The sequence below is a fragment of the Coregonus clupeaformis genome, chromosome 27 (genome assembly GCF_020615455.1).
Source record: "Coregonus clupeaformis isolate EN_2021a chromosome 27, ASM2061545v1, whole genome shotgun sequence".
Classification (NCBI taxonomy): domain Eukaryota; kingdom Metazoa; phylum Chordata; class Actinopteri; order Salmoniformes; family Salmonidae; genus Coregonus; species Coregonus clupeaformis.
The window spans coordinates 13,474,112-13,498,085 of record NC_059218.1 but is presented as its reverse complement, the minus strand read 5'-3'; the positions used below and the strand labels follow the sequence as shown (position 1 = coordinate 13,498,085).

Sequence of the window (23,974 nt, the reverse complement as noted above, 5' to 3'; positions counted from 1 at the left end):
CATCCACCAGAACCAGTGTGTTTGGATCAGTCTGATTCTCTGTGCTCTGAGTCGGAGGGGGACCAGCTTGAGGTAGGCTATACCTTTTAGTGTTGAAAAGTACATATCTCCCATTTATAACACAGCACTAATCGATCAACTTTTCTCACAGTAAAGTGTGACCTGTGTGTTTGCTTGTTTGCTTGATTCCGTCTCTGTCTCCTACTCTGTTCCCTTTACTCTGCTCCTGTTCTCCAGGACCTAGGGGTTCTGCCTAACACCCAGACCTGGATCCACCTGATGTCCTCCACTACCAACCACCCTCCAACTTTTCATTACATAATCTACAGATACTGTTATTGTCATGTTGTCATTATCTGCTAAGAAAGTTTTATTGCTCTATCATACTGGGCACATAATCTGTAAAAACACTAGCACTGCAAACACTCAGAACAAAGAGAGCAGCAGTGCCTGGACTTTGCAGTCTCCCTCTTCAAGTCCCGCTTCCGAGACTGGCTGCCTGTTGAGAACAAGTGACAGGCAGAACCTCCCACCCACACAGCAACCACCTCCTCAAAATTCCACACACCAGAATTCAGTATTTTTGTCTATGATTGCCATGTGAGTGTACAAAAACATCTGTGAAAATAAATTGACACAACTGTATCAAAAAATATCAAAGTTTATGTATTAAAATCTTAAATATTTCCAGGTTGTGTCAATTTATTTAAGATTTTAATACATAAACTTTGATATTTTTTGATACAGTTGGGTCAATTTATTTTCACAGACTTGAAGGGACTTGAAGAGGGAGACTGCAAAGTCCAGGCACTGCTGCTCTCTTTGTTCCAGGTTATTTGCCATTTCCGAAACGTAGCAACGTTTAAGAAATGGATTTCATGTTGTAAGGTTAACATGGTACCCAAAAGTAGTTTGAAGTAATGTTTTCATTTTATTAGCTAAACAAAACTTGTTTAAACAGCGAAATTGTCGTGGAAATAAGCCTTGTTTGCATAGCGATGATGAAAATAACGTAATTTAGGCTGTAATGATCTCCAAAATTCTAATCATTGGGTCATCACACCATTGATATCGCAACGGAAGCAAATAGTTTATTGAATCCCATTGTGACGCAGAGGGGGACACTTTTTGGCCGGGGGACATTATTTGGCATGACATGCCCTCACCCTCATACCACTACATCATAGGCAGTGCACTTCACCTGACTGTTTCATTGTTCTGATTATATGAATCCATAACATTTCTCTGTGGCCTACAACCCATTGCTTTTGTAGAATATATAGTTGTTGGAAATTCAACACTTTCATGACTAATAATGGTAAACACATCAAATCCTGTTCGAGCTTTTGTTTCCAGTAAGCGGTCTCAATTTGCATTATGTTGTATATTACAGTATAGAATTTCCCCGTTGTTATGAAATCACACCATAGCTATATTTCAACGAATTAGAAAAATATTTGGCCAGTTTCCAACTATTTTAATCCAATCATGGATTCAATTATGCATTTTATCTAAAGTTACCATGTACAGCTGAGTACTGTAATTACATAATGTTTACCAAAGTAACTAGCTATACATGGTATAAGGGCAACGTAGGCCATGGTTGCAGATTGGGAGGAGTGATACGTTCAATTCGTGTGTATAGCTGGGAGTGACAGTTCAATGGCTGCAGATAGGGAGTAGTGATACTTACGGACACACATCTCCATGCTCTCATAGAAGCCGGGGCAGCACTGGGACTTGCGGTGGTACATGGTTTTCTCTCCTCTGCGGTAGGCTGTCCGATAGCTCACCCTTTAGACACACAGACAGTATGATCAGAAAGGGGGACATCGGAAATACAGTGGAGACAGTAAACTAAAGTAGAAATGTGATTAGACATCTATTGATGGTGGACAAGTTGGTTAGTTACCAACATAATATTTAAGGAGCTTACAGTACTTATATACACAAAAGCTTTTATTATGACAATCATCCCTGTTGGCTTGGTATACGCTGTTCAGGCCAGTAGGTCTATTATCATCCTCTTTGATATGTGCCTTCAGAAAGTATTCATGCCCCTTGATTTTTTTCCACATTTTGTTGTGTTACTGCCGGAATTTAAAATAGATTAAATTGAGATTTTGTGTCACTGGCCTACACACAATACCCCATAACGTCAAAGTGGAATTATGTTTCTGGAATGTTTTACAAATTAATTAAAAAGGAAAAGCTGAAAAAATGTCTTGAGTCAATAAGTATTCAACCTCTTTGTTATGGCAAGCCTAAATCATTTCAGGTGTACAAATTTGCTTAACCTTTTCACGCATGAGTTCCAAATATCTCTAACGGTCGCCCCAGCATGAGTTTTTTTATGCACGTGATGTCAGAATGCACTCACTGTTCCAACATGTGATTGTTACGCAACAGGAGAGTTAACCCGTGCTGCCCTCAAACCAAGGCACGCTGCCTGCTAATTATCTATTGGCTGTTTCAACTTGTCAATTTCAAATTATTTTCTAACAAGTTTGATTTTCTAACAACAGTTTGAATTGAGGTGTGGTCCGCCTCCTCATTAATTCACATAAGTAGTAGCCCATTTCACTATTTCGGACAATTTATGTTTGAGGTTTTACTGAGCAGGACAAACTTCTCTCTTCGTCGAGCCCAAGCACTTCCCCAGTGTTTCCCCAGATCAAGTATGAAGACATTGCGCATCTCTAATCAGAACAGACATTGCACATCTCTGATCAGAACAAAATACGCATTTTGATTTTCTTTTTTAAAAGTTTAAGTTCAAATGGCTCTCGTGTGAAGTAGTGACGCGCGACACACGCCTAGTTTCCTGAAACGAGTCACATATCATGTTGTCGTTTCTACTGTAGCATACTGTATGTATGGAGCATAATGTATTTACTGTTTTATTTATGTTTTCAAGAACTGGTGACAAATCATGCATTCCGATTCTTGCCTAGATTGTAATGGACACATATGATGTGTGTAAAATACTTTTTTGAAGGTTGTACTGATTACGATGAGCCAATGGTAAACTATGGCCAGCTATGTGTTGCGCCATGTTTGTTGACATCATACAATGCATTCTGGTTGTCACCTCTGTCAGACCATAGATGTTATAAAAAACGAGGTGACTTATGGTGCTTTCAAGTCAACCGGGAACTCAGAAAAATACGAGGTCAAATCATGACGTCAGTGATCTTCAGGTCGGAAAGTCGGAGCCTGAGTTCCCGAGTTGGAATTCCGAGTTGGATAAATAATAAAAAATAAATCAGAGTTCCCAGTTGTCTTGAACGCACTGAAGTCGGAAGTCAGAGATTTCCGAGTTCCCAGTTGTTTTGAACGCGGGCATCAGATTGTAACTATGGTACCTCAGGGTTGGCAGCTCAGACCCCCCTTTCCAGGGGTTTTATTTTTATTTAGCATATAAACTTCTCCTGTGTTTGCCCCCCATTTTATTGATAAATCCCCCATCATAGTAATATTTCCTGCATCATATCCCCCCATGACACCTTCCCCCATTTCTACCCCCCATGGACTTGAAAACGCCCCATAAAAAATTAAATGAACCCACCCACAAACCCCCCTAAAATGGGTTCATCCCTGTTTAGCTTTCGCGCTACGGTTAGGCTAGGCAGTAGGCTTGTATTTGGTGTGATGATCTGTGAGGTGATAACATTTTATTTGCTTTGTGATTCGTCAAAAACGGTAAATGACTTATCAAGTCATGTGCTCCGGTTCTTGTAGACACTGTAATAAGTACTTTGAAGATTTGTAGTATGCTGAAAAGTGGCCAAACTAAGTTAATATATTTCAGGCAATGGGCGCAACCATCTTTGAGATTGAATTTGTTGATTTGCGTCTTATAGTGAATGGGATTAGGGAGTTTTCGCTTGTCAAACTTAAACAAACATGGCAGCCATCATAAAGAATTTAGCTGCTGTTAGCTTAGTTGACACGCATCTCTTTAATAAAAAACTATTACATTTCTCCCTTGTGCTCACCAGAGATCTGGTACATTGTAAACAAGTCTAGCGGTTAGGTCGCTAACTTATGTTTAGTCTTTTGTCAGCGCAACCTGTTATTTAGACTGGTTTATGGAATGTGTTTGGCTGTGGATGTGTTCCGTGTGATGTTTGGATGATGAAGTTTGCATTTATATTTTACAATAAAAGGTGAAATTGAGGAATAAAGTTCTGAAGACCTTTATTTCCCATCAGTACAAAACATTGTTTAGATGCTTTTCAGACAATAATGCTGTTTAGACACGTTTGTTGCATCATACGTTCTGTTTCTAATGTAACAATCACATATTTGCGATGGTACGCTGCAGGGACTACGTCACAATGACCACAAATATGTGATCGTACGCGTCAAAGGGTTAACAAGTTACATAGACTCCTGAGTGGCGCAGTGGTCTAAGGCACTGCATCGCAGTGCTAACTGTGCCACTAGAGATCCTGGTTCGAATCCAGGCTCTGTCGCAGCCGGCCGCGACCGGGAGACTCATGGGCGGCGCACAATTGGCCCAGCGTCGTCCAGGGTAGGGGAGGGAATGGCCGGCAGGGATGTAGCTCAGTTGATAGAGCATGGCGTTTGCAACGCCAGGGTTGTGGGTTTGATTCCCACGGGGGGCCAGTATAAAAAAAACATGTAATCACTAACTGTAAGTCGCTCTGGATAAGAGCGTCTGCTAAAATGTAAATAATAAGTTGCATGGACTCATTGTGTGCAATAATAGTCTTTAACATGATTTTTGAATGACTGCCTCATCTCTCTACCCCACACATACTATTATCTGTAAGGTCCCTCAGTCGAACAGTGAATTTCAAACACAGATTCAACCACAAAGACCAGGGAGGTTTTTCCAATGCCTTGCAAAGAAAGGCACCTATTGCTAGATAAAACATTTAATTAAAAAAAGCAGACATTGAATATCCCTTTGAGCATGGTGAAGTTATGAATTACACTTTGGATGGTGTATCAATACACCAAGTCACTACAAAGATACAGGCATCCTTCCTAACTCAGTTGCCGGAAAGGAATGAAACCGCTCAGGGATTTCACCATGAGGCCAATGGCGACTTTAAAACACTGAAAAGAAGGAAGCATCCTGTTTTCAATAAGGCACTCATGTGGCAAAGAAATTAACTTTATGTCCTGAATACAAAGCGTTATTTTTGGAGCAAATCCAGAACAACACATCACTGAGTACCACTCTTCATATTTTCAAACATGGTGGTGGCTGCATCATGTTATGGGTATGCTTGTCATTGGCAAGGATTAGAGAGTTTTTTAGGATAAAAATAAATGGAATAGAGCTAAGCACTGGCAAAATCCTAGGGGAAAACCTGGTTCAGTCTGCTTTCCAACAGACAATGGGACACAAATTCATCTTTCAGCAGGACAATAACCTAAAACACAAGGCCAAATATACACTGGAGCTGCTTACCAAGACAACATTGAATTTTTTAAATAAATCGGCTTGAAAATCTTGAAAATGGCGTTCAACAACCAACTTGACAGAGCTTGGAGAATTTATACAAATAATAATGTGTAAATATTGTACATTCCAGGTGTGCAAAGCTCTTAGAGACTTACCCAAAAGACTCACAGCTGTAATCGCTGCCAAAGTTGATTTTAACATGTATTGACTCAGGGGTGTGAATACTTTTTATGTAAACCAGATATTTCTGTATTTCATTTTCAATACATTTGCAAACATTTCTGAAAACATGATTTCACTTTGTCAATGTTGAGTATTGTGTGTAGATGGGTGATTTTTTATTTTTTTAATACATCTTGAATTCAGGCTGTAACACAACAAAATGTGGAATAAGTCAAGGGGTTTCTGAAGGCACTGTACATCCTCTACAACCGCAAGCAAACACACACATCTCCCCAACACACACACACCCCTCCATTCCATCCCTCAGTTGACCTCTCCCTCCTCACCTGTGCCTTGTGCACTTGAACCAGTTCAGGATGTCGGTGCAGCTGGTGTAATAAATCTGATCAAAGGGGTGGGCGTACGACTCCTGGATGGTGACCGAGTAGCTAAAAGAGAAAAATAGAGGAAGAGCAAGAAAAAAGAGTTACAAAGAAGTAGAGAGGAGGGTTACACACACACAAGTGCTCACCACGACCCCATTTAGCCAACATGTCTCGCGTGTGGTCCCATAACTCAAGTGGTGTGCTAACGCTAGGATAAGCTCTAGGCTAAGCACTAGGCTAAACACTAAGTGGTTTAATAAGAGCACCATTAGGCTTGTGTGTATCCCACAGGGATTAGGTACCAAGCAGCTTTCACCGACTCAGCGGTGGGTATCGTGGGCGAAATTAGCAAAACAGCCCCTGTGCTGTGTGTGGCATCACATTTTGTCGCTACTAAGTCTGCATATTTATAACAGGGTTTATAAATAGGATAATAAAATGTTTCGCATAGAAGAAAACAGTTGGCTGTGACAATGCCCCCTTGTGACATGCATGCGAGCAGTTGTGACTGCAAGGCTTTTTGGAAGACACGCAATGTGGAAATGGAGAATTCTTTTGATATGAGAGTTGGCTGCCAGAACCTTGAGGATGCTTCCTTTTAATGCCTGTGAAGAACATACAATTATTCAGCTCTGTTCCATCGTTAAAGTGCACTAATTTGAGTAACATCACTAATTCAAGGAACCGCAACATGACAAAGCCACATCTCTTTTTATACAGGCCTTTTACCAGAGTAAAGTGTTGGAATGACCTTTGCAAAAAGCTAGTACATGCAGGGTATGTAAGACATTAGCATTAACTTTTTAGAGTTTTTCTTGGAAAACTGGTAATTACTAGACTATGTAACTGTCTGAACATACATTCCTAGGGCACAGTAATTGCATAAGTTATCCACTTATTGTTACCCTGATAAAGCTGTCAGGTCTTAAATTTAGGGGTTTAAAGGGAATAAGACAGCACAAAAATGACATTCGCAAGGCTAAAAGATTCCCAGCCACATGTTGGGTTTAAGGAACTGTTGTGTAACTTACTTCTCAGGGGAAATAAAAATATGTTACCTAAAATCATCATCCCAATAACATTAATTTAGAACAATAAAACATGCATTTGATAGAGATACAGTGTACACATGTCTTGATTAAATAGAGACAGGCCTTTTGATTAATGCCCATCAGACAGGAAGTGGATGTGAGGACAGAGGTGAAACGCATGAGAAGACACACACACACACACACACACACACACACACAAACAAACAATTGCCCCAAGTCTGCGGGAGCTGTTCTGCGGCCTCTTTCTCTCTCCTCTCCCACTAAGCCCCTGAAAGGCTGTAGCTTTTTCTCCAGATTAGCCAGTGAAAGTGAATCTAGCTGGGAAAGCTGCCTCCATCTTTGTTATTTTCAATCTGCTTTAACGGATTCCCCTTAATTTGGCAAAGGAAATCTTCAGTCTGTTAAAACCCAGCATGCATTCATCTTAGGTGTGTGATTCCAACTAACCCGGTTTTGTCAAACGACGCGAAACGTGCATTTTAGTGTGACAGGATGTATGAACGCATGACTGTAAGTCACTTTGGATAAAAGAGTCTGCTAAATGGCATATATTATATTATAGGACAATACAGTGGCTTAAGAAAGTATTCACCCCCCTTGGCATTTTTCCTATTTTGTTGCATTACAACCTGGAATTAAAATTGATTTTTGGAGGGTTTGTATCATTTGATGTACACAACATGCCTCCCACTTTGAAGACGCAAAATAGTTTTTATTGTGAAACAAACAAGAAATAAGACAAAAAAACAGAAAACTTGAGCGTGCATAACTATTCACCCCCCCAAATTCAATACTTTGTAGAGCCATCTTTTGCAGCAATTACAGCTGCAAGTCTCTTGGGGTATGTCTCTATAAGCTTGGCCTTGGGATTCTAGCCACTGGGATTTTTGCCCATTCTTCAAGGCAAAACTGCTCCAGCTCCTTCAAGTTGGATGGTTCCGATGGTGTACAGCAATCTTTAAGTCATACCACAGATTTTCAATTGGATTGAGGTCTGGGCTTTGACTAGGCCATTCCAAGACATTTAAATGTTTCCCCTTAAACAACTCAAGTGTTGCTTTAGCAGTATGCTTAGGGTCATTGTCCTGCTGGAAGGTGAACCTCCGTCCCAGTCTCAACGTCTCTGGAAGACTGAAACAGGTTTCCCTCAAGAATTTACCTGTATTTAGCGGCATCCATCAATCTTTCAATTCTGACCAATTTCCCAGTCCCTGCAGATGAAAAACATCCCCACAGCATGATGCTGCCACCACCATGCTTCACTGTGGGGATGGGGTTCTAAGGGTGTTGAGAGGTGTTGGGTTTGCGCCAGACAAAGCGTTTTCCTTGATGGCCAAAAAGCTCAATTTTAGTCTCATCTGACCAGAGTACCTTCTTCCAAATTTTACATTTTAGTCATTCAGCAGACTTACAGTTAGTGAGTGCATACATTTTTCATACTGGTCACCCGTGGGAATCGAACCCACAACCCTGGCGTTGCAAGCACCATGCTCTACCAACTGAGCTACAGGAGGGCCATTTGTTTGGGGAGTCTCCCACATGCCTTTTGGCAAACACCAAACGTGTTTGCTTATGTTTTTCTTTAAGCAATGGCTTTTTTTCTGGCCACTCTTCCGTAAAGCCCAGCTCTGTGGAGTGTACGGCTTAAAGTGGTCCTATGGATAAAACTCCAATCTCCGCTGTGGAGCTTTGCAGCTCCTTCAGGGTTATCTTTGGTCTCTTTGTTGCCTCTCTGATTAATGCCCTCCTTGCCTGGTCCGTGAGTTTTGGTGGGCGGCCCTCTCTTGGCCTGTTTGTTGTGGTGCCATATACTTTCCATTTCTTAATAATGGATTTAATGGTGCTCCGTGTGATGTTCAAAGTTTCAGATATTTTATATAACCCAACCCTGATCTGTACTTCTCCACAACTTTGTCCCTGACCTGTTTGGAGAGCTCCTTGGTCTTCATGGTGCCGCTTGCTTGGTGGTGTTGCAGACTCTGGGGCCTTTCAAAACAGGTGTATATATACTGAGATCGTCACAGATTATGTGACACTTAGATTGCACACAGGTGGACTTTATTTAACTAATTATGTGACTTCTGAAGGTAATTGGTTGCACCAGATCTTATTTAGGGGCTTCAGAGCAAAGGGGGTGAATACATATGCACGCACCACCTTCCCCCTTCTGATAACCAGGTGGCGAATCGCATCTCTGCATGTCTGGCCGACATATCAGTATGGATGACGGATCACCACCTCAAGCTGAACCCTGGCAAGACGGAGCTGCTCTTCCTCCCGGGGAAGGACTGCCCGTTCCATGATCTCGCCATCACGGTTGACAACTCCGTTGTGTCCTCCTCCCAGAGTGCGAAGAGCCTTGGCGTGACCCTGGACAACACCCTGTCGTTCTCTGCTAACATCAAGGCGGTGACCCGATCCTGCAGGTTCATGCTCTACAACATTCGGAGAGTACGACCCTGCCTTACACAGGAAGCGGCACAGGTCCTAATCCAGGCACTTGTCATCTCCCGTCTGGATTACTGCAACTCGCTGTTGGCTGGGCTCCCTGCCTGTGCCATTAAACCCCTACAACTCATCCAGAATGCCGCAGCCCGTCTGGTGTTCAACCTTCCCAAGTTCTCTCACGTCACCCCCCTCCTCCGCACACTCCACTGGCTTCCAGTTGAAGCTCGCATCCGTTACAAGACCATGGTGCTTGCCTATGAAGCAGTGAGGGGAACGGCACCTCCGTACCTTCAGGCTCTGATCAGTCCCTACATCCAAACGAGGGCATTGCGTTCATCCACCTCTGGCCTGCTGGCTCCCCTTCCTCTGCGGAAGCATAGTTCCCGCTCAGCCCAGTCAAAACTGTTCGCTGCTCTGGCACCCCAATGGTGGAACAAGCTCCCTCACGACGCCAGGACAGCGGAGTCACTCACCACCTTCCGGAGACATTTGAAACCCCACCTCTTTAAGGAACACCTGGGATAGGATAAAGTAATCCTTCTACCCTCCCCCCAAAAAAAAAAAAAAAAAAAAAAAAAGGATAATTGTAAAGTGGTTATCCCACTGGCTATAGGGTGAATGCACCAATTTGTAGTCGCTCTGGATAAGAGCGTCTGCTAAATGACGTAAATGTGCCCTTGAGCAAGGCACTTAACCCTAATTGCTCCTGTAAGTCGCTCTGGATAAGAGCGTCTGCTAAATGACTAAAATGTAAATGTATTTTTTAGAATTTTCTGAAACAAGTAATTGTCACGGTTTCGGCCGAGGCTGCCTCTCTTCCTTGCTCGGGCAGGCTTCGGCGTTCGTCGTCTCCGGAATACTAGCTGCCACCGTTGCATGTTTCTATGTTTGTTTGCTTTTGTCTGATTGTTGTTACACCTGTTATCGTTTAGAGTATTAGTGTCCTATAAGTTCTCGTTGTGTTTGTCAATTGTTGTGTGTGATTGTTTTCTCTGTCGTGCGTTGCTGGACGTAATTATTGTATTGCTCGGTTGAGCTGTTCTCCACTGTGTTGGAGCGTTTTGGCGCACCTGTTTAGTGCGCCCGTTTTGTTTTTCGCCTGCGTGCGGAGTTTCGCCTTCGGGCTAGTTTGTGCGTTTCCCTTGTGATTTTCACTAAAGTCTTTGGACTGTGCTTCTGCGTCCTGCGCCTGATTCCACCACCACACCCACCTACAGCATCATTGACAGAATCACACACCTGCTCGAATGGAATCAGCAGGAGCCGCATCAGCACAGGAGACGCTGGAGGACAGGGTCCTCCAGCAGAATGACCAGATCCTGCGGATGGGGGCCGCCCTGCAGGAGGTGATCACTACCATCCGAGGTTGGGAAACCCGAGGGACACCTCCACCGCCATCTTCCCTGCCCCCACCATCGGCAAGTCAGCCCATTCCCGCTCCGGAACCCAGAGGAGTTCGACTCTCGCTCCCGAGGGCCTACGATGGGACCGCTGCCGGGTGTCAGGGATTCCTTCTCCAGGTGGAGCTTTACCTGGCCACCGTGCACCCGGCGCCTTCGGGACACGAGAGCGTGTCCGCCCTGATCTCCTGCCTTTCCGGCAAGGCGTTGGAATGGGCCAACGCGGAGTGGAGGAGAATAGACGCTAACACCATTACGTACGACGAGTTCTCCCGCCGCTTCAGGGCGGTGTTTGACCATCCCCCGGAGGGGAAAGCGGCGGGGGAGCGTCTGTTCTGCTTCCGGCAGGGGAAGAGGAGTGCCCAGGAGTTCGCCTTGGAATTCCGTACTCTAGCGGCGGATGCAGGGTGGAATGAGCGGGCCCTCATCGATCACTACCGATGTAGTCTACGTGAGGACGTCCGTAGGGAGCTGGCCTGTAGGGACACCAGTCTCTCGTTCGACCAGTTGGTCGACATGTCCATCAGGCTGGATACCCTGCTAGCTACCCGCGGACGTCCCGAGGGGGGTCCGTCCATTTCACCCTCCAGCGCCTCCGAGCCGTGCCCCATGGAGCTCGGGGGCGCTGGCGCTAGAGAGAGGAGGGGTCGGCTTACGAGGGGGTCCATCTCCTGCACCAACTGTGGTCAGGGAGGACACACCGCGGCTAGGTGCTGGGGATGGCCTCCTAGGGGAGAAGACGACAGGTCCCGCACTGGGGAGTCCTTCCAGGTGAGTAGGCGCCCCACTCACCCAGAGCTCTCTGTTGCACACTTCTGTATACCTGTGCGTTTTCCACAGGTAGCACCTCATTCCCAGCATAAGGCGCTGGTAGATTCAGGCGCGGCTGGGAATTTTGTTGATAAGAAATTTTGTTTAGCCTTAGGGATTCCCCTTCTCCCTGTTGACGTCCCCTTCCCCGTTCATGCCCTAGATAGCCGTCCGTTGGGTGCGGGCTTGATCAGGGAGGTCACGGCGCCACTTAGGATGTGTGCGCAGGGGGGTCATCAGGAGATGATCCAGCTATTTCTGATTGACTCGCCTGCGTATCTTGTGGTGCTGGGCATGCCCTGGTTGAGTACCCATAACCCATCTATTTCGTGGCAGGAGAGGGCTCTGATGGAGTGGTCTGCCCAGTGTGTGGGTCGATGTTTAGGCGTTTCCGTAGGGGCTACCTCGGTGGAGAGTCCAAACCAGGTGCCCGCATTGCACGTTCCTGCTGAGTATGGGGATTTGGCTATTGTGTTCAGTATGTCGAGGGCGACGCAGTTGCCTCCCCATAGGCAGGGAGATTGTGCGATAGACCTCCAGGCAGGAGCTGCGCTCCCACGGAGCCATGTGTATCCTCTGTCTCAGGAGGAGAAGAGAGCTATGGAGACTTACATAGACAAATCTCTGAGACAAGGATACATACGGCCCCTCCACTTCCCCTGCGTCCTCGAGTTTCTTTTTGTGAAGAAAAAGGATGGTGGGTTACGCCCGTGCATTGATTACCGTGGTCTCAATCAGATCACGGTGAAGTACAGTTATCCACTCCCGCTGATTGCGACCATGACGGAGTCATTGCACGGGGCGCGTTTCTTCACTAAATTAGATCTCAGGAGCGCGTACAACTTGGTGCGCATTAGGGAGGGCGATGAATGGAAGACAGCCTTCAGTACCACCTCGGGCCATTACGAGTATCTTGTCATGCCATACGGGTTGATGAACGCTCCTTCAGTTTTCCAATCATTCGTGGATGAGATCTTCAGGGACATGCAGGGGCAGGGGGTGGTCGTGTACATAGATGACATTCTCGTGTACTCGCCTACCCGAGTCGAGCATGTGGCCCTGGTGCGCCCGAGTGTTGCGGAGGCTGTTGGAGCACGACCTGTATGTCAAGGCAGAGAAGTGTCTGTTTTTCCAGGAGTCAGTCTCCTTTTTGGGGTATCAGTTGTCTGCGTCAGGGGTGAAGATGGAGGTAGACCGGGTGTCAGCCGTGCGTAATTGGCAAACGCCAACCACTGTGAAGGAGGTGCAGCAGTTTTTGGGGTTTGCTAATTACTACCGGAGGTTTATTCGGGGTTTTGGACAGGTGGCAGCTCCCATAACGTCTCTTTTGAAGGGGGGTCCAGTGCGTCTGCAGTGGTCAGCCGAGGCGGACAGGGCGTTTGGGAGGCTGAAGGACCTGTTTACCTCGGCCCCGGTGCTGGCGCATCCGGATCCCTCTTTACCATTTCAGGTAGAGGTGGACGCGTCAGAGGCCAGTATAGGGGCCGTGCTTTCGCAACGGTCCGGCGCGCCACCTAAACTCCGCCCCTGTGCTTTTTATTCCAAGAAGCTCAGTCCGGCGGAGCAAAATTATGACGTAGGGGACAGGGAGCTGTTAGCCGTGGTACAGGCCCTAAAGGTGTGGAGGCACTGGCTTGAGGGGGCTCAACACCCTTTCCTCATTTTGACGGACCACCGTAACCTGGAGTACATCCGGGCAGCGAGGAGGCTGAACCCTCGCCAAGCGAGGTGGAATATGTTTTTGACCCGGTTCACATTTAAGATCACGTACATCCCTGGGTCACAGAACGGTAAGGCAGATGCACTGTCTCGGCGGTATGACATGGAGGAGAGGTCCGTGGAGCCCACGCCCATACTGCCGGAGTCGTGTCTGGTGGCACCGGTAGTGTGGGAGGTCGATGCTGAACTCGAGCGGGCGTTACGCACCGACCCTAGTCCACCTCAATGCCCGGAGGGTCGGAAGTACGTTCCGCTCGAGGTTCGGGATCGATTGATCTATTGGGCTCACACGTCACCGTCCTCTGGACACCCTGGTATCGGCCGGACAGTGCACTGTCTTAGTGCCAAGTACTGGTGGCCCACGTTGGCGAGGGATGTGAGGGTTTATGTTTCCTCCTGCTCGGTGTGCGCCCAGTGTAAGGCGCCTAGACATCTGCCTAGGGGTAAGTTACTACCCCTGCCCGTTCCACAACGACCATGGTCTCACCTCTCGGTGGATTTCCTCACTGACCTTCCTCCTTCACAGGGGAATACCACTATACTGGTCGTTGTGGACCGGTTTTCTAAGGCCTGTCGTTTGCTCCCTATGCCGGGCCTTCCTACTGCCCTGCAAACTGCCGAAGCACTATTCACCCATGTGTTCCGGCACTACGGGGTACCCGAGGATATCGTGTCTGATCGAGGTCCCCAATTTACCTCCAGAGTCTGGAGAGCCTTTATGGAGCGGTTGGGGGTCTCGGTGAGCCTCACCTCGGGTTACCACCCGGAGAGTAATGGGCAGGTGGAACGTGTGAACCAGGATGTGGGTAGGTTTCTCAGAACATACTGCCAGGACCGGCCGGAGGAGTGGGCAAGGTATGTTCCCTGGGCCGAAATGGCCCAGAATTCCCTACGCCATTCCTCCACTAACCTAACCCCTTTCCAATGTGTGTTAGGTTACCAGCCGGTTCTGGCACCTTGGCAGCAGAGCCAGATCGAGGCTCCTGCGGTGGATGAGTGGGTGCGGCGCTCGGAGGAGACATGGAACGCTGCACACGTCCACCTGCAGCGGGCCCTCCGTCGTCATAAGGCGAGCGCCGATCTCCACCGCAGTGAGGGACCGGTGTACGCACCTTGTGATCGAGTCTGGCTCTCTACCAGAAACCTGCCCCTCCGCCTGCCCTGCCGGAAACTGGGTCGGCGGTTTGTAGGGCCATTTAAAGTCCTGAGAAGATTGAACGAGGTGTGTTACAAATTACAACTGCCTGTTGAGTATAAAAGTATTAACCCCTCGTTCCATGTGTCTCTTCTCAGGCCGGTGGTAGCTGGCCCACTCCAAGAAAGTGAGATCTTGGAGACTCCTCCGCCCCCATTGGACATCGAGGGGGCACCGGCGTACTCCGTGCGGTCCATCTTGGATTCGAGACGTCGGATGGGGGGTCTCCAATATCTAGTGGAGTGGGAGGGGTACGGCCCGGAGGAACGGTGCTGGGTGCCGAGGAGAGACATTTTAGACCCGTCTCTCCTGACGGAATTCCATCGTGGGCACCCGACGCGCCCTGCTCCGCGTCCTCCTGGTCGTCCCCGAGGCCGGAGTCGGCGCACGTCTGGAGCCGCGCGTCAAGGGGGGGTACTGTCACGGTTTCGGCCGAGGCTGCCTCTCTTCCTTGCTCGGGCAGGCTTCGGGCGTTCGTCGTCTCCGGAATACTAGCTGCCACCGTTGCATGTTTCTATGTTTGTTTGCTTTTGTCTGATTGTTGTTACACCTGTTATCGTTTAGAGTATTAGTGTCCTATAAGTTCTCGTTGTGTTTGTCAATTGTTGTGTGTGATTGTTTTCTCTGTCGTGCGTTGCTGGACGTAATTATTGTATTGCTCGGTTGAGCTGTTCTCCACTGTGTTGGAGCGTTTTGGCGCACCTGTTTAGTACGCCCGTTTTGTTTTTCGCCTGCGTGCGGAGTTTCGCCTTCGGGCTAGTTTGTGCGTTTCCCTTGTGATTTTCACTAAAGTCTTTGGACTGTGCTTCTGCGTCCTGCGCCTGATTCCACCACCACACCCACCTACAGCATCATTGACAGTAATTTTTTTCATTTCACTTCACCAATTTGGACTATTTTTTCCATTACATGAAATCCAAATACAAATCAATTTAAATTACAGGTTGTAATGCAACAATATAGGAAAAACGCCAACGGGGATGAATACTTTTGCAAGGCACTGTACGTAGCCCTTTCCACTCACAGCCCCTGCCATCCCGTATATGGGTTGAAAATTGCATATTTTGTCATTGATAAGCACCTAAATTGGAACCCAGTGGCTGTACAGTAACATGCTATACATGAAGTCAGAGTTCAGGTTCTCCGGTTCACAGCGCTTTATGGGTTTTGACTGACAGCCGTTATAAATTTGAGCACTGTGCACGACAAGATGCCCCCATCCCTCCTGCTAATTGGTGTACGTTTGCACATTTGTGGTTGTCTGAGTGAGGGAAATGGACGAGTCGGCTCTGGTCACCGTGTTCCGCAGCGGACTGCAGGAGGAGGTACAGATGGAGTTAGCCTGACGTGATGACAACCTGTCACTCGACCAGCTCATCAGCATGGCGATCCGGTTGGACAACCTCCTGCGGTCCCGACGAAGACCTGCGCGGAATCCGGAGACCATGGCTACACCTGCCAGAGCCGATGGAGGTGGACTCTGCACGTTTGCCCGAGGCAGAGCGTAGGAGAAGGAGGAATCTGGGCCTCTGCTCCTATGGTGGAGAAAGGGATCATTTCTCCCCGACCTGCCCTCTATTCCCCTGATCCAACACAGGCAGAGGAGAGGCAGGAAGAGGAGACCCCCATCATCCCGGTGTTCCATATCATCGTGCCAGTGGTGTGGGATGTGGACACGACATACGGCAGTCCCTGCGTACGGAACCCGCAGCTGCACAGTACTCTAGAACCGCGCCTACGTGCCCACGGGTGTGCGGGACCGCCTCCTTTCCTGGGAGCACACGGCCCCTGTGTCGGGTCATCCTGGGATAGGCAGTACCATCGCCTGCCTGACTGAGAAGTACTGGTGGCCCACCTTGGCTAGGGACGTCCTGGTTTACGTCTCTTCCTGCTCCATCTGTGCCCATTCTCAGACACCCAGACGCCTCCCTTATGGAAAGCTCCTTCCCCTGCCAGTTCCACAACAACCCTGGTCTCACCTCTCGGTGGACTTTGTCACTGACCTTCCCCCCTCCCAGGGGAACACCACCGTTCTCGTCGTTGTGGACCGGTTTTTCAAAGCTTGTCGCCTCCTTCCTTTGCCTGGGCTCCCGTCAGCCATGCAAACCGCAGAGGTTCTTTTTACGCACGTCTTCCGGCACTACGGGATCCCAGAGGACATTGTGTCAGACCGTGGTCGTCAGTTCACCTCACGCATATGGAAAGCGTTCATGGAACGCCTGGGGGTCACGGTCAGTCTCACCTCCGGGTACCGTCCACAAGCTAATGGGCAGGTGGAGAGGGTCAATCAGGAAGTGGGCAGGTTCCTGAGGTGTTACTGTCAGGACCGGAGGTCTACATCTAGTGAGTACCATGCATTGTGCTCTTGTTATTACGGGTCTCGTCCCGTGTATTGTTTAGAGGTTTACACCTCGCTCTTTTGTTTGGGTTACATCCCTATGTTATATACAATGGGGAGAACAAGTATTTGATACACTGCCGATTTTGCAGGTTTTCCTACTTACAAAGCATGTAGAGGTCTGTAATTTTTATTATAGGTACACTTCAACTGTGAGAGATGGAATCTAAAACAAAAATCCAGAAAATCACATTGTATGATTTTTAAGAAATTAATTTGCATTTTATTGCATGACATAAGTATTTGATACATCAGAAAAGCAGAACTTAATATTTGGTACAGAAACCTTTGTTTGCAATTACAGAAATCATACGTTTCCTGTAGGTCTTGACCAGGTTTGCACACACTGTAGCAGGGATTTTGGCCCACTCCTCCATACAGACCTTCACAGATCCTTCAGGTTTCGGGGCTGTCGCTGGGCAATACGGACATTCAGCTCCCTCCAAAGATTTTCTATTGGGTTCAGGTCTGGAGACTGGCTAGGCCACTCCTGTCACGATTTAACTGGACTTGAACCCAAATGCAGACAACTACACCAAGCCAGAGAAGGTTTAACAGGTTTATTTACAATGTTCAATTAGTCCAGGTTTCCAATAATAGGGGAAGAGCAAGTCCAGGTTACAGGGAGGGTAACAGATCCAGGTCAGGGCAGGTGTGGTACCGTAATGTCCTAGTGTCCGTGGTGAGTCCAAAAGGGAGGTCCGGTAGTGGAAAGCAGGATGGTGGTGGCAGGAGTGAAGCGGAGGCAGGAGTCAGGTTCCAATAATCTGTGGCACAGGAGAAAAGTAAATAGAACAGGCCAAAAACACAAAGAGTGAAAACAAACAGGTTGAGTCGACAGCGAGACTAACATGGTCGTCTTGACTATGATCTGACGATGAGTGGCAAGTTTGACCGGGTCTTAAAGGCTGAGGTGATTATGGTGAATGAGCTGCAGCTGGAACCCTGACTCCCGCACACCAGACTTCACTCCTGCAATCAAGGACAGACAGAGGGAAGGGGGAGAGCAGAGAGAGAGCTACCTAGCAGCAGTAGGCCTAACAGTACCCCCCCCCCTCTACGGACGCCACCTGGCGGCCGACAGGGTTTATCAGGATGTAACCTATGAAACTCACGGACCAGAGCAGGATCCACAATGAAGCTCCTGGGCACCCAGGAACGTTCCTCAGGACCATAACCCTCCCAATCCACCAGGTACTGGAAACCACGACCCCGGCGGCGAACATCCAGAAGTCGCCGGACAGTGTAGACCGGACCCCCACCCACGATCCTGGGCGGAGGAGGGGGACGAGAGGGCGGGCACAGAGGGCTAACCGACACAGGCTTAATCTGGGAAACATGAAAGGTGGAATGAACCCGTAGGGAGGCAGGAAGCTGTAGCTTAACCGCGCAGGGGTTAACAATAGACAGTATCTTGAACGGTCCTATAAAACGAGGCGCCATTTTCTTAGACTCCACTTTCAATGGAAGGTCACGTGACTTAAGCCATACCTCTTGACCAGGAGAGTAACCGGGAGCCTGGGACCGGTGACGGTTGTCTTGCCTCTGCATGTACGCCGAAGCTCGGGACAGAGCTACCCTGGCCTTCCTCCAGACCTTGAAGCAGCGGCGCATGTGGGACTGCACCGAGGGTACCGCCAGTTCCCTCTCTTGAGAAGGGAACAGGGGAGGTTGATAACCCAGAGCACACAGAAAGGGAGACAAACCAGAGGAAGCGTTAGTCAAGGTGTTATGAGCATATTCCACCCAGGGGAGCATGGAGCTCCATGTCCCAGGGTTAGACCCTGTGACACAGCGGAGAGCGGTCTCCATCTCCTGGTTCGCTCTCTCGGCTTGCCCGTTGGTCTGGGGGTGATATCCAGAGGACAGGCTGGATGTGATGCCCAAAGCTTTACAGAAAGCTTTCCATACCTGGGAGACAAACTGGGGACCCCTGTCAGAGACAATATCCGTGGGTAGACCATGAGAGCGGAACACAAGTTCAACCAAAATATCAGCCGTCTCTCTGGCAGTGGGCAGTTTAGGTAGGGCCAAAAAATGAGCGAACTTAGAAAAACGATCAATCACAGTAAGAATGACAGTCTTTCCAGACGAGGGGGGAAGTCCAGTGACAAAATCCATAGCAATGTGCGACCAGGGCCGGCTGGGTATAGGTAGAGGTCGTAGATGACCAGCGCTGGCCTGGGCGGAGTTCTTACTTCGTGCACATACCGTACAAGCAGCAATGAAGGCTCAAGTGTCCGCCTCCATCGTGGGCCACCAGAACTTCCGTTGCACAAAGTCAAGGGTCCGCGAAACTCCAGGGTGACAGGTAAGGGGAGACGAGTGAGCCCACTGAAGTACCTGGGAGCGAGCAGACTCAGGGACAAACAACCGGTTAGGAGGACCCCTCCCAGGGTCAGCTTGATGATGTTGAGCCTGTCTAACAATCCCTTCGATGTCACATGTGATGGCCGCAATACTGCAGGTAGGAGGCAAGATGGGTTCAGGGTTACCACCAGTATCAACAGCCGAATGAACACGAGACAGGGCGTCAGGCTTGACGTTGCGTGAACCAGGACGGTAAGACAGAGAAAAATTGAATCTCCCAAAAAATAGTGCCCACCTGGCTTGACGGGGGTTGAGCTGCTTCGCTGACTGGATGTAAGCCAGATTCTTATGATCCGTCCAAACGATGAAGGGTTGTTCCGCCCCCTCCAAGCAATGTCGCCACTCCTCGAGAGCCAGCTTAACGGCGAGCAGTTCACGATTGACAACATCATAATTCCTCTCTGCCTGAGAAAGTTTCCTTGAAAGAAAAGCACAGGGATGCAGTTTGTTATCTTCAGGAGAACGTTGTGACAACACCGCACCTACCCCAGTGTCGGATGCATCCACCTCCACGACAAACTGGCGGTCGGGGTCCGGCTGCATCAGAATGGGAGCCGAGGCGAAGCGATGTTTCAGTTCTTCGAACGCTGATTCGGCCCCTTCATTCCAAACGAACGGTCGTGAGATGGAGGTGAGAGCGGTGAGTGGCGCCGCAATGCGGCTGTAGTCCTTGATGAACCTCCTGTAGAAGTTCGCAAACCCCAGGAATTGTTGAAGTTGTTTGCGGGTGGAGGGGGCTGGCCAGTCCGTGACAGCAGAGATCTTAGCTGGGTCCATCCGCAACTCCCCCTGAGCTATGATGTAACCCAAAAAAGAGGTCTCAGACACATGAAATTCACATTTCTCCATCTTCACAAACAGTTTGTTCTCCAACAACCTTTGCAACACCTGGCGCACATGCAGTTCATGTTCCTGGGAGGACTCTGAGAAAATCAAGATATCATCCAGATAGACAAAAACAAACCGATTCAACATGTCCCGAAGGACATCATTGACTAGTGCCTGAAAAACAGCAGGGGCATTGGACAACCCAAAAGGCATAACTAGATACTCAAAATGTCCCAAGGGTGTGTTGAAGGCAGTCTTCCATTCATCACTTTTACGAATGCGCACCAGGTGATACGCATTTCGTAGATCCAGTTTGGTAAAGATAGTTGCACCATGAAGGAGGGGAAAAGCAGAATTAATTAATGGCAGAGAATATTTGTTCTTAATGGTGATGTTGTTAAGTCCACGGAAATCAATACAGGGTCTGAGGGTCTTATCCTTCTTAGCAACAAAAAAGAATCCCGCTCCTACAGGTGACGAGGAAGGATGAATAATACCTGCCGCCAAGGAGTCCCGAATGTAGTTCTCCATAGCCTCCGTCTCCGGGCGGGAGAGATTGTACAGGCGACTGCTGGGGAGCGGGGCTCCTGGCTGGAGGTCAATGGCGCAGTCGTAAGGCCGGTGAGGAGGAAGAGAAGTAGCTCTGTGTTTGCAGAAAACGGATGCCAGGTCATGATACACGTCAGGGACAGCAGAAAGATCCATGGACTCCAGTGGAGGTTGAGGCACAGTGCTGGCAGGGGTCTGAGCAGAACACAAACAATTCACATGACAAAATGTGCTCCATGAAACAATTCTACCTGTCACCCAATCAATGTGTGGATTGTGTCTTATGAGCCAGGGGATACCAAGGACCAGGGGGGTCTGTGGGCAGTCGATTATATGGAATTGAATGTTCTCCTGATGATTACCCGAGACTCTGAGACAAACAGGAACAGTCTGATGAGTAATACGGGTCAACAATTGTCCATTTAGACCCTTAGCCTGCAGCGGACAGTCCATAGGAACAGTCTCCAAATCCATTTGTTGAGCCCACTCTCTATCCAAAAAGCTTTCATCTGCACCAGAGTCAACCAGCGCACTAACAGAGAAATTCTGGGACTGCCACTGGAGGGATGCCTGGAGCAGAATGCGGGGAGAAGAGGAAGAATCCGCTGCTCGGCTCACCAAAACTTCTCCCAATAATGATGAGCCGGCCCTTTTCCCGGACGAACTGGGCAGGAAGGAACGAAATGACCAGCTTCTCCACAATACAGGCAGACCCGAGCCTGAATACGACGTGCACGCTCCTCTGAGGACAACCGTGCACGACCCACCTCCATGGCTTCGGGTTCAGTGCTCCTCGTATCGACTCGGGAAGACACGGCTTTCTCCGTAGGGAAGATGCGGGGAGGAGTTTGTTGACGACAGACAGGTTGCTTGGAACTAACACTCCTCTCCCGGCGGCGCTCCCGAATCCGATTATCCAACCTGATGGTGAGTGAAATAAGATTATCCAGCGTAGGCGATTCATCATATGACACCAATTCATCTTTTAAAGTCTCAGACAAAGCATTGATGAACACTCCTTGTAATGCCTCGTCATTCCAACCACTCACTGCCGCTAAAGTCCGAAACTCCACTGCCATCTCCGCCACACTGCGAGCCCCCTGCCGAAGAGAAAACAACCGTTTCGCAGCCTCCTTGCCCCGTACGGGGTGGTCAAAAACCTTCCTCATCTCAGTGGTGAAGGCAACGTAAGCGTTGCAAATGTCCGACTGACTCTCCCAGACCGCGGATCCCCAGGCACGAGCGGAACCGCTAGTAGAGTTGATAAGGTAGGCAATACGGGCTCTTTCTGAGGCGTAGGTGAGGGGCTGTTGTTCAAACACTAACGAGCATTGAACAAAAAATCGCCACAGGTTCCCATGTTCCCGTCATAGCGCTCTGGAGCAGGAACAAAAGGCTCACTGATCTGGGCGGAAGGGGTAGGAAAAACAGGTGGAGCAGGAGCAGTTTGTATGCCATGCCCGAGGGGTGCATTATTAACTTGGGTAGTAAGGGCAGACACTTGATTGGTGAGTAATTGAACCTGATTAAGCAGCACCTGACTGTTCTCAGCAATAGTCTTAAACAGGGTCTCATGTTGGCCAAGTAAAATGCCCTGATTGGCTATGGCAGTCCGAATTTGAGTGCACTCTGGGGTGGTATCCGAGCTACTGTCTGCTGGGTTCATGTTGGTCAGATCATACTGTCACGATTTAACTGGACTTGAACCCAAATGCAGACAACTACACCAAGCCAGAGAAGGTTTAACAGGTTTATTTACAATGTTCAATTAGTCCAGGTTTCCAATAATAGGGGAAGAGCAAGTCCAGGTTACAGGGAGGGTAACAGATCCAGGTCAGGGCAGGTGTGGTACCGTAATGTCCTAGTGTCCGTGGTGAGTCCAAAAGGGAGGTCCGGTAGTGGAAAGCAGGATGGTGGTGGCAGGAGTGAAGCGGAGGCAGGAGTCAGGTTCCAATAATCTGAGAAAAGTAAATAGAACAGGCCAAAAACACAAAGAGCGAAAACAAACAGGTTGAGTCGACAGCGAGACTAACATGGTCGTCTTGACTATGATCTGACGATGAGTAGCAAGTTTGACCGGGTCTTAAAGGCTGAGGTGATTATGGTGAATGAGCTGCAGCTGGAACCCTGACTCCCGCACACCAGACTTCACTCCTGCAATCAAGGACAGACAGAGGGAAGGGGGAGAGCAGAGAGAGAGCTACCTAGCAGCAGTAGGCCTAACAACTCCAGGACCTTGAGATGCTTCTTACGGAGCCACTCCTTAGTTGCCCTGGCTGTGTGTTTCGGGTCGTTGTCATGCTGGAAGACCCAACCACGATCCATCTTCAATGCTCTTACTGAGGGAAGGTTGTTGGCCTAGATCTCGCGATACATGGCCCCATCCATCCTCCCCTCAATACGGTGCAGTCGTCCTGTCCCCTTTGCAGAAGAGCATCCGCAAAGAATGATGTTTCCACCTCCATGCTTCATGGTTGGGATGGTGTTCTTGGGGTTGTACTCATCCTTCTTCTTCCTCCAAACACGGCGAGTGGAGTTTAGACCAAAAAGCTCTATTTTTGTCTCATCAGACCACATGACCTTCTCCCATTCCTCCTCTGGATCATCCAGATGGTCATTGGCAAACTTCAGACGGGCCTGTACATGCGCTGGCTTGAGCAGGGGGACCTTGCATGCGCTGCGGGATTTTAATCCATGATGGCGTAGTGTGTTACTAATGGTTTTCTTTGAGACTGTGGTCCCAGCTCTCTTCAGGTCATTGACCAGGTCCTGCCGTGTAGTTCTGGGCTGATCCCTAACCTTCCTCATGATCATTGATGCCCCACGAGGTGAGATCTTGCATGGAGCCCCAGACCGAGGGTGATTGACCGTCATCTTGAACTTCTTCCAATTTCTAATAATTGCGGCAACAGTTGTTGCCTTCTCACCAAGCTGCTTGCCTATTGTCCTGTAGCCCATCCCAGCCTTGTGCAGGTCTACAATTTTATCCCTGATTTCCTTACACAGCTCTCTGGTCTTGGCCATTGTGGAGAGGTTGGAGTCTGTTTGATTGAGTGTGTGGACAGGTATCTTTTATACAGGTAACGAGTTCAAACAGGTGCAGTTAATACAGGTAATGAGTGGAGAACAGGAGGGCTTCTTAAAGAAAAACTAACAGGTCTGTGAGAGCCGGAATTCTTACTGGTTGGTAGGTGATCAAATCCTTATGTCATGCAAT

At 48.5% G+C, this 23,974-nt stretch overlaps 1 protein-coding gene across 1 annotated transcript in view; it reads right to left on the bottom strand.

Annotated features, from left to right (window-relative positions):
• The window catches only part of LOC121541401 (multiple epidermal growth factor-like domains protein 10), a 199,420-nt gene that overhangs the window by 126,357 nt on the left and 49,089 nt on the right, over positions 1–23,974 (bottom strand). The window contains exons 3-4 of the mRNA XM_041850387.2: positions 5,950–6,051; positions 1,694–1,794 (exon numbers count right to left, since the gene is read on the bottom strand). Of these exons, the coding sequence (XP_041706321.2) occupies positions 1,694–1,794; positions 5,950–6,051 (203 nt within the window). The remainder of the gene's footprint in view (positions 1–1,693; positions 1,795–5,949; positions 6,052–23,974) is intronic.